This window comes from Myotis lucifugus, unplaced genomic scaffold, assembly GCF_000147115.1.
Source record: "Myotis lucifugus unplaced genomic scaffold, Myoluc2.0 scaffold_31, whole genome shotgun sequence".
In the NCBI taxonomy this organism is placed as follows: domain Eukaryota; kingdom Metazoa; phylum Chordata; class Mammalia; order Chiroptera; family Vespertilionidae; genus Myotis; species Myotis lucifugus.
Window position 1 is genome coordinate 5719343 of NW_005871079.1, and position 14835 is coordinate 5734177.

At 45.8% G+C, this 14835-nt stretch overlaps 1 protein-coding gene and 1 long non-coding RNA gene across 5 annotated transcripts in view; one reads left to right on the forward strand and one right to left on the reverse strand.

Annotated features, from left to right (window-relative positions):
• Positions 1-1063: 1063 nt before the first annotated feature.
• GNA14 (G protein subunit alpha 14) overlaps positions 1064-14835 on the reverse strand; it is a 140541-nt gene continuing 126769 nt past the window's right edge. For 3 of the 4 annotated variants that reach the window (XM_006086824.3, XM_023752401.1, XM_023752402.1), the window contains exons 3-7: positions 10195-10349; positions 7839-7967; positions 6658-6787; positions 4382-4535; positions 2532-3548 (exon numbers count right to left, since the gene is read on the reverse strand). In XM_006086824.3, coding sequence (XP_006086886.1) covers positions 3358-3548; positions 4382-4535; positions 6658-6787; positions 7839-7967; positions 10195-10349 — 759 coding nt within the window. In that variant the 3' untranslated portion in view covers positions 2532-3357. Of the gene's footprint in view, positions 1240-2531; positions 3549-4381; positions 4536-6657; positions 6788-7838; positions 7968-10194; positions 10350-14835 lie in introns of those variants that run through there. The other variant, XR_002828741.1, reaches the window with a different exon arrangement.
• On the forward strand, positions 3468-8063 carry LOC102424063. The gene is made up of 5 exons (XR_001347796.2): positions 3468-3602; positions 4815-5031; positions 6632-6806; positions 6897-6990; positions 7859-8063. It is a non-coding gene; the product is annotated as an uncharacterized LOC102424063 (long non-coding RNA).

Below are 14835 nucleotides of genomic sequence, written 5' to 3' on the forward strand. Positions count from 1 at the left end.
CGTCCACTCATGCTCTCATCCCCCTGTTGTCCGTGTCCATTGGTTTGGCTTATATGCATGCATACACGTCCTTTGGTTGATCTCTCCCCCTTACCCCCTTCCTCCCCCAGTTTCCCTCTGGGGATTGATAGTCTGATCGCTATTTCTCTGTCTTTGGATCTGTCCCTATTCATCAGTCTATGTTGTTCTCTATATTCCACAAATGAGTGAGATCATGTGGTATTTATCTTTCTCTGACTGGCTTATTTCACTTAGCATAATGCTCTCCAGTTCCATCCATGCTGTTGCAAATGGCAATAATTCCTTCTTTATTACCTCAGCGTAGTATTCCATTGTGTAGATGTACCACAGTTTTTTAATCCACTCATCTGCTGATGGGCACTTAGGCTGTTTCCAAATCTTAGCTGTGGTGAATTGTGCTGCTACGAACATAGGGGTGCATATATCCTTTCTGATTGGTGTTTCTGGCTTCTTGGGATATATTCCTAGAAGTGGAATCACTGCGTTAAATGGGAGTTCCATTTTTAGTGTTTTGAGGAAACTCCGTACTGTTCTTCACAGTGGCTGCACCAGTCTGCATTCCCACCAGCAGTGCAGAAGGGTTCCTTTTTCTCCGCATCCTCTCCAACAGTTGTTGTTTGTTGATTTGTTGATGATAGCCATTCTGACAGGTGTGAGATGATACCACATTGTCGTTTTGATTTGCATCTCTCATATAATTAGTGACTTTGAGCATGTTTTCATGTCTTTTGGCCTTCTATATGTCCTCTTTCAAAAAGTGTCTATTTAGGTCCATTGTCCATTTTTTGATTGGATTGTTTATCTTCCTTTTGTTAAGTTGCATGAGTTCCCTGTAAATGTTGGAGATTAAACCCTTATCAGTGATATCATTGGCAAATATGTTCTCCCATGCAGTGGGCTTTCTTGTTGTTTTGTTGATGGTTTCCTTTGCTATGCAAAAGCTTTTTATTTTGATGTAGTCCCATTTGTTTCTCTTTAGTTTCCATTGCCCTAGGAGCAGTATCAGAGAAGAAATTCCTTTGGCATATGTTTGCGATTTCGTTGCCTGTGGATTCCTCTAGTATTTTTATGGTTTCCCGTCTTACGTTTAAGTCCTTTATCCATTTTGAGTTTATTTTTGTATATGGTGTGAGTTGGTGGTCTAGTTTCATCTTTTTGCATGTATCCAAAGCAGATTTTTAAATGCCTATATCTGGTCAATCACTATTCTTGCTGCACCTATGTAAACCATCAAACCAAGTTTATTGAGACTAGATTTATTTTGCAAACAAATTAGTATACTGTAATTATCTTTGGTAAACATGGGGATAATGATTATGGAGAGAAAAATGATGCTTCAGTAGAAACTATAACGCATCTTGGGATGTCTGATTCTAGTCCTGCTAACTGTCTGAGGTTTCGTTTTCTACCTGTAAACTGGGCTGGATCCTGAGTTCTAGTTTCCTCAGGTAATCTGGCTACAACTCTACAAATTAGCATTTCCAATTTTCCCCCCCACTCTATTGACTTAGAATCACTAAGAACAAATTTTATGAAATTCCTAGAAATCTGATATGCCAATGACTCCTGTTTGGACACTCCCTGTGCCTGTTGTGTGGGCCACTCAGAAAGTTGACAGAACACCTGGTGGCATCAGAGACATTCAAACTGCAAAAGATGCTTCATCTAGAGACCTTCTGACTGGCTCAGAATGAGTTTATAATTGCTCCAACTATTACCCTTGGTTTCCACAGAAACACGTTTTATTAAATATCTTGAGTGCTCCCCACCCTATAGGCCTCACTTCGGGAGCCCACCTGCAACACTGCCTCCTGAAATGAGACACAGCCATTTAACTGAACTGACCTCTTCTCAAGATTAAGAGACCCATCCAAGGACACAACCCAGCTGTCCATCAGCTCAGCCTCTGGACTGTGGGTTTCCTGTGAAGGTTCAGAGGTAAGACTGCAGGGGAGCAGAGTGCACCACCCAGACTATGCCGCTTTGGCATAAGGGTTTTTTTTTTTTTTGAGCTGATTATTTTTAAGAAATAGGAGACGTAGGGACCCTTTCGTAGAGGAAATTGACATTTGTAAGAGAAATCTCCATGTGTAAGGGTGTTTCCCTCTCCATACCTGGAAGAGAACGACTCTACAGTAGATGAAACTCATAGAAGGCTCCAACTTAAATCTGCAAATCAACCCTACCCCGTTTACTGTGCTTTTCATGGTAACAGGTCTTTCCCACCCCCCAACATTAAGGTGACGGCCTGGGCCACTTTCAGGGAGTGACTCAGTTTCCCTGGGTGTCTCCCATGGTTACAGGAGGCAGGCATGTATTAATCTTTTCTCCTGCTAATCTCTCTCCTATTATAGGAACAGGTCCCAGCCCCAAACCAAGAAGGTAGGGGCAAAATTGCGTTTCCTCGCCCACAAGGACATGTAGTAAGTTTCTGAGTAGTTAACTGTTAGGTGACAGCATTTTTCTTTTGGAGCAGAACCATGAGCTCAAAGAAACACAATGTACAACGCTAATGGCAGAATGGTGTATTCTTAGCCTCCTCAGAAAGGCACGGCCCACGTGGTGCAGACAGCACATCTGTGATGGCCATCAGACCTCTGGCAGGGTTACATTACATTTGTTAAACAGTTGTGGCTTTTAGCCATTTCATAAGTTTATAAGGCCTGGTCACATACACTTTTCACCAGGATAACATAGGTGCTATGTGGAGCCCATTTACCTTATGTCAGCTTTGGCTTCATGGTGATCCAAATGTGGAAAACCAAATTAGATATCAACATAGTCATTAATTTGACTTAAAAAGTTAGCACAAAAAAATAACCGTTTTAAAAAAATCTTTGGTGGCATGTTAAAAGCATCACACTTTTCAGCATAAAGAGAGAAAAACAATTTAAAATGCTCTCAAAATTACAAGCTATAATAAGAAAGCTTAAAACTTATTTTTTAAAACAAAGTTACACAAATTAATTCTAGTGGTCTCAAAGCATGATCTCTAAATTAACAAACACACTTAAATTTATTTCTTTAAAAAAACAGTAAATTATGATGGCTTTTTAAAAAATTCTATAAAACCTCAAACTCAATCACTACACAAAATCTTAAGCCGAAAGTCAAGAAAGGAAATATAAAAACAATTTTGAAATCAAGACTTTGAAAAAGTTTTGCTAAATTCAAATGTCTTACAAGCTCCGTGGCCCATCTCCGTCCCTGTGGCCTGCAGGGCGGACTTGGTGCGGTACTGCCCAGGGAGCTGGGATGGCGCATGTCAAGCTCTCAGAAGGAAAGCGAGGGGCTAGTGAATCCCGTCTCTGGTTGGCGAGGTGTGGGCAGCAGCGTTTAGACGAGGTTGAACTCCCTCAGGTTCAGCTGGAGGATGGTGTCCTTGACGGCAGCGAAGACAAAGCGGATGTTCTCCGTGTCCGTGGCGCACGTGAAGTGGGAGTAGATGACCTTCTCCTTGTCCGGGTTCTGGTCCTGATAGAGCTTCAGGATAAAGTCTCTGGCGGCTTTGACGTCTTGCTTCGGTCCTGGTTCCGAGCACAGTTAGAGGGATAAAGAAGAAAGATGCCACTCACCACCAGGTACTCCCCCAAATTAATTTCAGTGTCCTCTTGTTCTTATTTGGGATCTTTCCTTAAGCTATCTTAGTTCTAGGAAATAGTTTCCCTGGTACCTAAAACTTGTATTTGAGGCAATGTGTTGAAGCACAGTGTCCCAAATTAGCTTTCTGACTTGGACCCCTTTTGAAGAGAGATCACTCTTACTAACTCAGCAGGCAGCAGTGAGCTAGGAGAGGGAAGAGGGAGAATATGGGAACTAACATTGTTAGGCATCCATGTCTGATTTTAAAGCTCGTGGGTGCTATACTCCATGGCCAGCACAGTACAAGGAAAAAGGAGAGTTCTAAAACACTGCTCCTCTAACTATCAATGTCAGACTTGGTAATATTTGAGACCTACGGTACCAAAAATCATTAGCAGTGGGTCACGAACCCCCCTGCCTTGGATGGATCATGTAGACGAGGAACCTAGTGTCCACCCTGTGTCTGCAAAGGAGCTGCCACACTTTAACCTACTCATAAGAAGTGCCAGGTGCTCTGACCAACTGGGAGTGCAATCAATGGTAAGTCAGGCACAGTCTCTGCCATCAGGAGCCGACTGGGGAGAGAGGGAGGTGCACCTGCTGGGGATGGGGTGAGGGTTGGAGGACTTGCCTGAGCTGGGTCTTGGGGAACAAACTGGATAGCAAAGGGCTAGCATGTGTGGAGGTGGGAATGGTGAGGAAGTCCATTAGAGGCAGACCATCTAGTCCCTGGGAGCCATTAGAACTCTGGACTAATGTCAGCAAGGTGGAGACCTACCTGTGTATTCTGGGAAATAGCTAATTAGATGAGAGTACATGATTTTCTCTTCCAGAAGATCCTTCTTGTTTAAGAACAAAATCACGGATGAGTTCAGAAACCAGGGGTAGGTGATAATGGTTTTAAATAGGGCTTTGCTCTCTTCCATGCGGTTCTAAGGGAGAGAAAGAGGCACTTAGGGTTAACTAGAAAGAAAAGCGGTACTTGGGACACAAGTCACATCACTGGTTCTATCCCTCTGCCCCCTCACCCAGCTGGAGTCTGGGGGTCACTGTCCTTGCCAAAGCTGGTGAACACCCCCATCCCCACCCTCTCTAATCACGCCTCAACTCTAGCACAAATTAACATGTAAGGTATCAGAAAGGCTTTTGTGCAACGTGGAAAAGGAAGGTTCTTGCCCGGATTTGACAGAAGTTTTATGTGTCATTATTAGGACTGTTCACAGCGTCAGCCCTGGGACACCCATTCTGTTGGGTGTGGCCTCCAGACTTTGTGTCAGAAGTCGGGGGACAAAGAGAGGAAGACTGGCTCTTCAGCAGGGCCACCACCTTTAGAAACGCCGGAGAGAAGGGGCCCAGCGCACCTGTGCACACCTCCCATGCAGTTGATACCGGTGTGCTGGCAAGGGGATCGGGATCTCTAATGTATGGGTGAGGATACTTATTTACAACATTTAAATACTTTCCCAAGCCTGGATAGTAGTAGGACCTGGTGGAAATTATGCAGGACAGTAAAATAGTAACTTCCTGATTTATGGAGAGCAGACAGGGCATGTACAAATCTTATCTAGATTTGTGCTCAATAGAAATACTTGGGAGGGATGTGCCATAAGTTTCTGTTTTCCCACGACTCTCAGAAACATGGGTTCATAGTCCTGTTCAATATATTTTGAGGGATTAAGATATGGAATTTATTGCCAGACAGGAAATCCCTCTTCCTTTTAAAGCTTCTTTAAAATTTATTATGATCTTATCAATAATAACCCCTAAGAAACTACAACATATGAAAACAGTGATGCCTATACAGCACAATGAGAGGATGCAACTCATATCTACAACCAGAGGGAAGAGTCTAGAGTGGCAACCACTTTGTTTTTCTCCAAATACCTGTGTTTTTTAAGAGAGGAGAAAATGTTCAGTTTTTTTAGCACGTCAGGCTGAAGTTCTTGTCCACCTGACTAATCTTTTGCGTTTCCTGAGACAAATTTGGAGCTAATGTTTCATATTGGTAACTCGAGGGCTTTCCTTTTAAAAAAATTTTTCCACTGAAGAGCTCAGTGGCAGCCAAAGCTTCTATTCTTGTTTGCACAATGACACTAGTAAATGGGTTGATCGTCCACTAATTAGCTAATGTAACTGTGCTCCTTAGAGAAAATTCTGCTCTCAAGAAACAAGATATTATTTGTTCATGGTTATTACCTAATCCTGGATAGAGCTCTTAACTGATTTACTTTCATGCCCTAGAAGCAAGAGGCATTTTTCAACAGGGTCAAGAGGTAGGGGGGAAGACGACGGGAGGATGAGGGTATCCTGCAGAAACTGCCCCATCCTCACAGAGAAGTGCCTGTGGTGGTCAGTGTCACTGGCCAGGCAGCGTAGCGGACCCCGTGGAGGGCACTGAACATCTGGCGGGTGGGTCAGTCCCAGCTGCCCAAGCTCGTGCCTTCCAGGAGGCCCCCAAACAGCCAGCCCAGCTGGGGACTAGGGGAGGCCCTGCAGGTGAGGATGCCTATTCTCAGGTAAAGTTTGCTAGAAGTAGCATTGGTCAACTCTGACTGCACATGAGCATGCCTAGGGGACTTGGAAAAGATACCTCAACTCCAACCCAGCAGTAGGAACCTCTGCTGTGGGGTCCAAAGGATGGTACTTTTTCAAAACTCCCCGAGGGCTTTCAGTGTGCAGCCAGGGCTGAGAGGCTCCACCGCTGGAGCACATTTGATTAGATGCCACGCTCAGGCCGCACACTCCATCCACCAGGCTTCTCTGTCAGGTACCCATGGAGTTCCAGTGGCACCCAAGTGTGAGAAGCAGGTTTCCAGGTCAGTGATCCTCACGTGTTTATGGGCATCACCTGGAACCTTGCTAAAATGCAAATTCTGATGTATTCAGTCTACATTTCTAACAAGCATCCAGGTGACGCCCGTGCTTCTATACTTTGAGTAGCAAGACAATTTAACATCAGGCATAGAGTCTAATGGCAGAGCCAGCTGGCTTTTTGCAAACTACAAAAGTAGGTCTCTGTCTTCCACAGCTCCCCACACTCCCCCCCTGGCATACCTCATTGTCACACTCAGCCAGGACCTGGTCGTATTCACTCAGCGCAACCAAGAATATGATGGAGGTGACGCTCTCAAAGCAGTGGATCCACTTCCGCCTTTCAGATCGCTGGCCACCCACATCCACCATCCTGTCCAACAGAAACACAGGTCTCAAAGGCTGGGTTCGTGGCTCTGGAGGAGGGTGTGCTCATTCCACCAGGGAAATCAGTACGTCTTGGCTTCCTCTGCGATCTTCAGGAGTGAAAAGGGGTCCTGAGACTGAAAGGTTTGAGCACCACTGCTTTTGACAATGAGGAACCACCAGGCGTTTCCCCGCAGAGGAGGACGGAGTGTAAGTGACGTTACTGAAAGCAGGTGCAAAGGTCACTCAGGTTCAGAAGCTGCAATTGTCCAGGCGGAAAGCACAGGCCTCCCCTGGGCATTGCTCTACCCACTGGAGGGCCAGGCACCAGCCACCAAAGGGGCAGAACGGCAGCCAGTCTTCCAGGTCCACTCAGCTTCCTCCAGGCCTTTGCTCCTTCCTGTTTCCATGCCTCTGATTTATCCACAAATCCTTTCTCCATTAGGTGGATGCTGCCCCTTCTTCCCTGTAAAGATGTGTAAGTGCCCTCTGTCGCACATGGGAAAGATTGCAGGGCCTCGTAGCCATAGGATCGATCCCAAGCTTGAATGCTACATCCAGGGGTCAGGCAGGCCTCTGCTATGTAGATGTTTTTCTTTGGCTAACATAGTGTTTTGAAGAGCTTTTGAGTTAACATTTAAAATACCGGCTGTTTCACTTAGAACATTTGTTATCTAATTAGAGGATCTGGTCACAGTGAGCCTGCATTTTGTCCCCCAGCGGCTGGCGTCCCTGTGCGGCAGCCATCTCTTTAGACAGGGCCCCTCGCCCTCCGGAAGTGCATGCTCTTTTATAGACGTGCAAAGGCCTGCCTGACCCCTGACATCTTTCCCAAATGGGACAGAGGGCACTTACACATCTTTACAGGGAAGAAGGGGCAGCATCCAGAGTGAAGAGAAAGGTGGGTTCCTCCCTATTCTAGCCCTTGACACCGACCACAATTCTAAAAACCCAGTGATGGAGAGGGCCCATTGCCCTGAAAGATAAGAACCCTTTGGGGGACTTCCAAACCTGCACAGACAAATTCTTAATGGACTGTACCAGGGGGACATTCTTACCGAAAGATGATGTTTTCCAGGTCAAACGGATACTCGATGATGCCAGTTGTGGGCACGCGAACACGAAGCACATCTTGCTGCGTCGGCACATATGACGGCAAGGCGATCCGGTCAATATCAGTCAGGTAACTGCAATATCAGAGAACAAGTTGCTGAGACTCATTTTACAGAATGGAGAAGTGTTCATCCCACTCCAGGAAGTCACCCCAGCTCAGAGCCACCCCCACTCAGATTCCTGGGGTCCATCAATGACTCTGAGAGCCAGCCCTCCTGCAATTATTTCAGAAGGAATGTGGATCAGGATCCCATATGAGCCTTCGGGAAACCTGTGGATCACTGCATCACTTCCGACTGGTTCTAGCCCATCATGGCCAGAGGAAGAGGAACAGTAGAGTCTAACCCCCTGCCTTCCAAAGGCCCTTCCCCTCCCACACTCATCCTAGAACATTGGCTGAGGATGCTGCTCTCCGGCACTTTGCTGAGTGAACTGGAGTTTTTAAGAAAACACAAGCATAAAACAGGCCAACAGGAAGTTCGAAATAACAATGAGAAAGGTTTTCCTGTTACATGGGGAAATTAAACATCTAAAATAAACCAAAATTTGTCTTGGATTATTTTTGCCATATATGAAATCTCTGAGCTTACAGTATATCATTTTTCTGAGGTAAAATAAGAGGGCACTTAAAAATGCCTTTTTTAAGGCTTAAAAAATTTTTTTTTTAGTAAAACAACTAACTCAGGCCCTGGTCAATGACAGAGTTGATTCCGAGCCCAGCAGCCTACTGCAAACTACCCTGTGTCCCAATAAGTGACCCCAAGGCTAATTGTCACTGACTTCCATATGTGTAGTTTTTTTACTTATACCTGTCTAGTTCCACCAGAAACAAGACAGGTGTAAGTAATGTTCCTTGACATCAGAGAGCACTGGTTGTACCTGCCACCCTCACCAAAGTGCCTGGTCCGTGGCAGGCACACCTCACATTTTGTGCAGTGAATACCTGTCCAAATAATCAGACGTGACCAGCAGAGCAGATGACAACCACTGACCTGGCCTAAGAAAATGCAGTTGTCTCTAGTCTCCCCAGTTCCAAAGACGGGGCAACTGTCTGCTGCAACTCTGTCCACCAATCTAGTCACTTTCAATGTTCTTCTCATACTTGCTGCCCCAGATTTCAGGGCTCTGTTGAATTTTATGGTGCCTCCAATGGGTCTTTTCCAAATGGATCCACATCAAGAGCCTCAGCAAGTGATGCTAGGCTCTGTCCAGGAAGATACCGGGATGCCATGGCCGACCAGGCTGTCCCAGCTGTCACCCGCAGTCTGCCGTCCTCTTTGGGAAACTGCCTCCCTTCCTTCTGCCTCTTTTCTGAAGTCCCAACACCTTAGCGGGACTCCTTGTATTTCCTTTCCTGCTTTGCACCTAAATGTTCCTGAGCTCAGATCAACTGTGCAAACCTGGATTAATGGATTAAACATTCAGCCTGGGACCAACCCCAAAGGTAAGATTTCAGCTTCCTCTCCTGCTCACTGCCTGGTCCAGGTGATGGGAGTGGATCCCCACCGCCCACACCAGCTCCGAGGGCAATGACAGCACCTGAAGGGAAGGGGACGTCTCGGGAAAGGACTTCGGAGCCCTCAGAAGATGGAAGGTGATATGGTCCGAGGGGCAAAGAGCTGAGCTGCAGGAATTGTCTCTTGAAGAAGGACTGAGATTCAGATTGTCCAGTGATTTGTCTGGCTGAGGCACTGCCTCAGGAAATTCTTAAGAAAATGAAATTCTGGTCATCTCCCTGGGACCCTTTGCATGCAGGCCCATCTAATTTTTTTACTCTAAAGATAACATTTAAAACTTGAGCTTTATGGATAAAAAAAAAAAATAGTGTGTAGGCCTTTGCAAGTTGTTAATAAACCAAGAGCTCCCAGATTGAACTTCCTCCCTGGGTCTTGCCCACTAGAGGGCAGCACATGACCAGCTATTGCCGGCCTATAGCATTGAGATCTAAACTCTGATTTTTAGATTTTAGGATAATTGGACCTTGGGTCTACTGATCAGGAAATCCGAAGGCAAAGAGGTGTGGAGAGGAGGAAAGTAGAAGCCAGAAGCAGATGCAGTCCTCCTCTAAGATCATTTCAGCACCCCAAATGAGATCAGTTCCACCAAGGGAACACCACATTTGCTTTCGCCTCATTGAAAAGGACAGAGGCTCGGGACATGGCTGGGACAGGTGGGTATGGGCAAGGAGAGAAATCTGGGATCCACGGGGAGACTGCCGGTTTTAGGTGGGAAGCTTCTGTGAGGTACATGCAGCATGCTTGCCTGAGAGCGCGGGGCAGCCTGCTGAGGCTCTGTACTCACTATTTGGCAGAGTCTGAGAGCTGGTACTCCCTCCTCCTGTCGTAACACTCCTGGATTCCTGGGTCCAGCCAGAGCTGCTTGATGGCCTGCACCTGGTCCTCGGAGAGCGCAGAGACCCTGTCTACTTCCACTTCTCTGATTAGCTGGGCATTTTCCTACTCGAGGGAAAGAGACCTTTTATTAAGCAAAGGAAAGGAAGCCAACCCACTGGGCACAAGACTTGCCCTGCTTTGTGGATTAGGGACATCTCCCTAGGTGCTAGGGTGGGGTAGGTGCCCTCTGCAGGGCCCTCTCGTTGCCATGCTGCTCAGCCGCACGGTGAGGGGAGCTGATGTGCCTGCCTCACTCAATGGAGGGAGCCACACACCCAACACCTTTGGCTTTCAGTCCCAGCCGTACTTGGAGGCCAGTTATACCAGTTCCGTATAGAGAAACACTGACCAACTGAGCATCATGGGACTAACAACTTGACTAACAACTTGACTGTCTCTTTAACATGCTACTTATTTGAATATCTGCACAGCCAATTTAAAAATAACCATTATTGTTGGTGGTGTACCAAGGGTGGGGTGGAAGAAATGGGTGGAAGCAACAAAGGAGTGTATTCTTTTGAGAACTGAAAAATAATAACGCCAACTTATCATCAATCTACTCTCTTTGTCCTCCTCTTTAAACATTTTTTTAATTGACCTTATTTTTCAGAGTAGTTTTAGGTTTATAGCAAAACTAGGTGGAAAGTAAAGAGAGTTCTGATGGAGTCTGCCTTTTTTTTTAATCCTCATCCAAAGATGTTTTTATTGATTTGAGGGGGGGGTGGGATAGAGAGAAACATCGATTGGTTGCCTCCTATACATGCCCAACCAGGGATCAAACCCAAGACCTAGGTATGTGCCCTGACTGGGAATCAAACCTGCAACCTTTTGGTGTATGGGGTGATGCTCCAACCGACTGAACCACTTCACCAGGGCAAGTCTGCTTTTTATTATCATGTGTCACTGGGAGAAGCACTCAGACAAAACCCCCACCCCAGGCCACTGATTGCTATACTGTTATTACGTGTATAATTACCATCATTATTAAAGAGTCATTGCTCTAATGCTATTGCCCTATTATTTCAGTAATTCATTATTACTGCAATTATTACTATTACAGAAGTTACCATGTATTGCCCACTTACCATGTGCCAAGGGTTCTACATACATTATCTCATTTAACCAATGGAAGGCTAGCACAAGACCAGAAATCTTTCCAAATTTCAGCAAATGAAAATGATAAGACAGTTGGCCTGCCCTCACATGTCCACGTGCTGGTCCCGGAGACTCAGCATCCCATCCTCGGCTGCAGGTTGCAGCAGACCAGAGAATTCTGCCGAGAGAGACGGGAGCCGGCCCCTTCTTCACTCTCCCATCCTGCCGAGTCTCCCAGCAATTACATCACGCAGAGCTGGCTATTCACTGGCAGCTGTGAGTCAGCAGAGCATCTGTTTGGCAGCTGTGATCTCCTGGAGTATATATGGTACCCCCGGAAAGGGTGCTCTTATCTTGCATTGCTCATTCTCATTACTAGTCCAACAGGAAGCCAGAGAACAGGGAGCTCTAGAGTCACCTGCTCAGGCACGACAGAGGCTGTGATGAAATCAACATGACTGCACCACATCCATCACAGGAGCGGGAATAACTCTCCGCTCGACTGCGGGATGCTCGGGCAGGCAGGGTCTCCAACAAGGTCACAGCAGGATGGCGCAGTGGGACGTGCCGGGTGGGGAATCAGGACCCTGGGTTCTAAGTTGTGCCGTTGGACCTTGAAGGACCCCAACAAGTCATATGCCTCAGTGTCCTCATCTGTGAAAGGAGCCAGTGATTTTCAGGGGAACCTGATTTATAAAGTATCAACCAAACGTAAGTAGAATTAACCTTAGTATTACAGCGGATGCCTAATAAATATTTCTTGTGTGCCAAACAGATCACATTGATAGCCCTGAAACCACTACTTCTAACTCCACCCACTGGCACATTTGGCATCATCTGCCCTGTTCTCAGCCAGAGAAAATGACAAATGGAGAACCTGGGCAGCGTTTACATGGAGCAGAGGGCTGTCTCCCACTTCGTCCCTCCGCTCTCCACCTCCCTCTTCCCAAAAGGATCAGGTGGTCTCTTCTCACCCTCTAAAGGTCCAGTATCTGTGCTTAGCTCTGCCCTCTAAATTTAAAGTGTCTCTTTTCTTCTCTCTCTTCATGACCAGTCAGGAGATGCCAGGAGGGCAGAGTCAAAGTGGGATTGATCCTTATCTCCCTGAACCTAGGACAGTGTCTGACAAAGGACAGGTGCCCTCTATTGATGTAGGCGTCCAATAAGCATTTGTGGCGTTCATAAAAACATATCCAACAGACAAAATCACAAGGTAACAATAGCAGAAGGGTGCTAGGGCAGGAAGGAAGCCTCTGCCGGTCACAGTTGGGAGCTGGGGGACAGGGAGTCAGAGGGCAGGAAAGTCTCAGAGGAGGAAATGCTCTTGGCCAATGTCTCTCACTCTGTTAACTGCTAAGAGGCAGCACTGTGAGAATCATCAGGGATGTTACAAATACATCTACCTCTTCTCACACAATGTAGGATTGTGAAGTGTAAGTGTAAGCAACATTCGTCTCTTTTAGAAACAAACTTCAGTCACTCAAGAAGCCTGGCTAATGGAGGGGCAGAAAACCCCTAGCACACCAGACTGCATATGTAGCATGAGTGATAAATCGCCTTTTATTGTGTTGAGTAAACTGAACTTCAGGGGCAGCTTATTACTGCAGCATAACCTACTCTATCCTGACTGACACATGTTGCAGTGGATAAACCCGGCATCTCTCTCTTCAGTAGAGAGAAAAAGTGCATCACAGTGACATATCAAAGAGGAACGCAGGCTTCCACAGAGGCTGCTGCAGGACGGAATCTGGGAAAAGACCTAGACCTGAGCTTTCAGGTAACCAGGGAGCTCAGCCAGGAGAAGAAAACATTCTGTCTGTTCTGCTAAGTGACAGGACTTTAGGGGAAATCTGGCCGGAAGGAAGAGGAGAACTCAGTGTCCTTAGAAACCCAACAATCGGACTTGGGTTTGGAACAGACTGAACTCAGAGGGCCCAGAAGTATTCCAAGTTTGGAGATCTCCTCCTGGTTAGCTCTCCCACCTGTCAAGATAATTTTTTAAAAACTTCTGATTTTGAAATAATTTGATTGCAAAAAATGTGGGGGAAATGGTACAAGAGTTGTTCTATGACCTATGCCTTTCAAGATTGCCCAAATAATGGTTTACTACCTTGCTTTACCATTCACCCCCTTTCCCTCCAAGTGTGTGTGCACACATGTGCACACATACACTTTTTTCCCTGGAATATATGAGGGGAAGTTGCAGACATAATGCCTCTTTAAAGACTTCAGTGGTGTTTTTCTACAAAAACAAGATTTGCTTGTATAACCACAGTATAATGATAAAAATCAGGAAATTAACATAGATTGTATAGATACAATACTGTAATCTAACCTTTTGACCTTATTCAAACTTTTTCCGTTGTCCCATTAATGTTATTTCTCTGCCCAGCCTAGGGTCACAGTGCATTTAGTTGTCTCTTTAGTTTCCACTGACCTGGAAGGTTCGGCAGTCAAAGAGGTCATTTTTGCCACTCTGACCAAGAGGCTTTCCAGAGCTAGATTTTATTCAGTATAGAAATATACACCGTATGATTATGGCAAAAAAATAGATAAGTAAGTAGGTAAGTAAGTAAATAGAATATAATAGAATAAGAATGGCCTGACCTGGAATGTTATTTAATCATAGGTCATCATGAGGATGATGGACAGAGAGAGACGGCCATAGCCCAGACTCTTAGAATATTCCAGGGGTATCTACCATGAAGGGAAGAGATGAACAAGGAAAAGAGTGGCCTGTTCTGAAATAGAAGAATGACTTTTGTACAACAGGCCCTCGAATAATGCCGTTTCGTTAAACATATTATTGTAATGTTGGTGAGATGCCATAGGAAGGAACTCTGGTTTATATCAATTAGCTGGTGGAAGCCCTGGTTTTATGAAGTGTACTTTCACTTAAAGTTGCAGAGCCTAGCTACAACATTAAGTGAGGACTTACCATACATTGTTAACAATGTCTGTGGTTACAAAGCATGGGGTTGTGCGCATATTCCCTCTGGCTTGGCCAGAGAGTTCCCCAGACAGGAACATGGGCATTTTGATGGGCCTGTTCTAACTTGACAAGGCACCCCCCTTAAAAAGCAGGGCCCCTTAGAAATTTTGGAACAGTGTGTTCCATTTAAGACTGGGAAGACGGGGAGAAGAGTTGAAGAGGATCAGGTTTAGGGAAGTGTGACTGGGGCAGGGGACATGCTGAATCTGCGGCCACCAACATCTAAGTGGAGATAGATGTCCAGGACATGGGTGGGTAAAATGGTCTGCAGTTCATGGGGAAGTCCTAGGCTAGAGGAGCACATTGAATTGAAATCGGAAAACAGTGTGGAGGGTCCTCAAAAAACTAAACATGGAACTGCCATTTGACCCAGCCATCCCACTTCTAGGAATATATCCTAAGAAACTCAACACCAATCAGAAGAATGTATACACTCTTATGTTCATAGCAGCACAATTACAA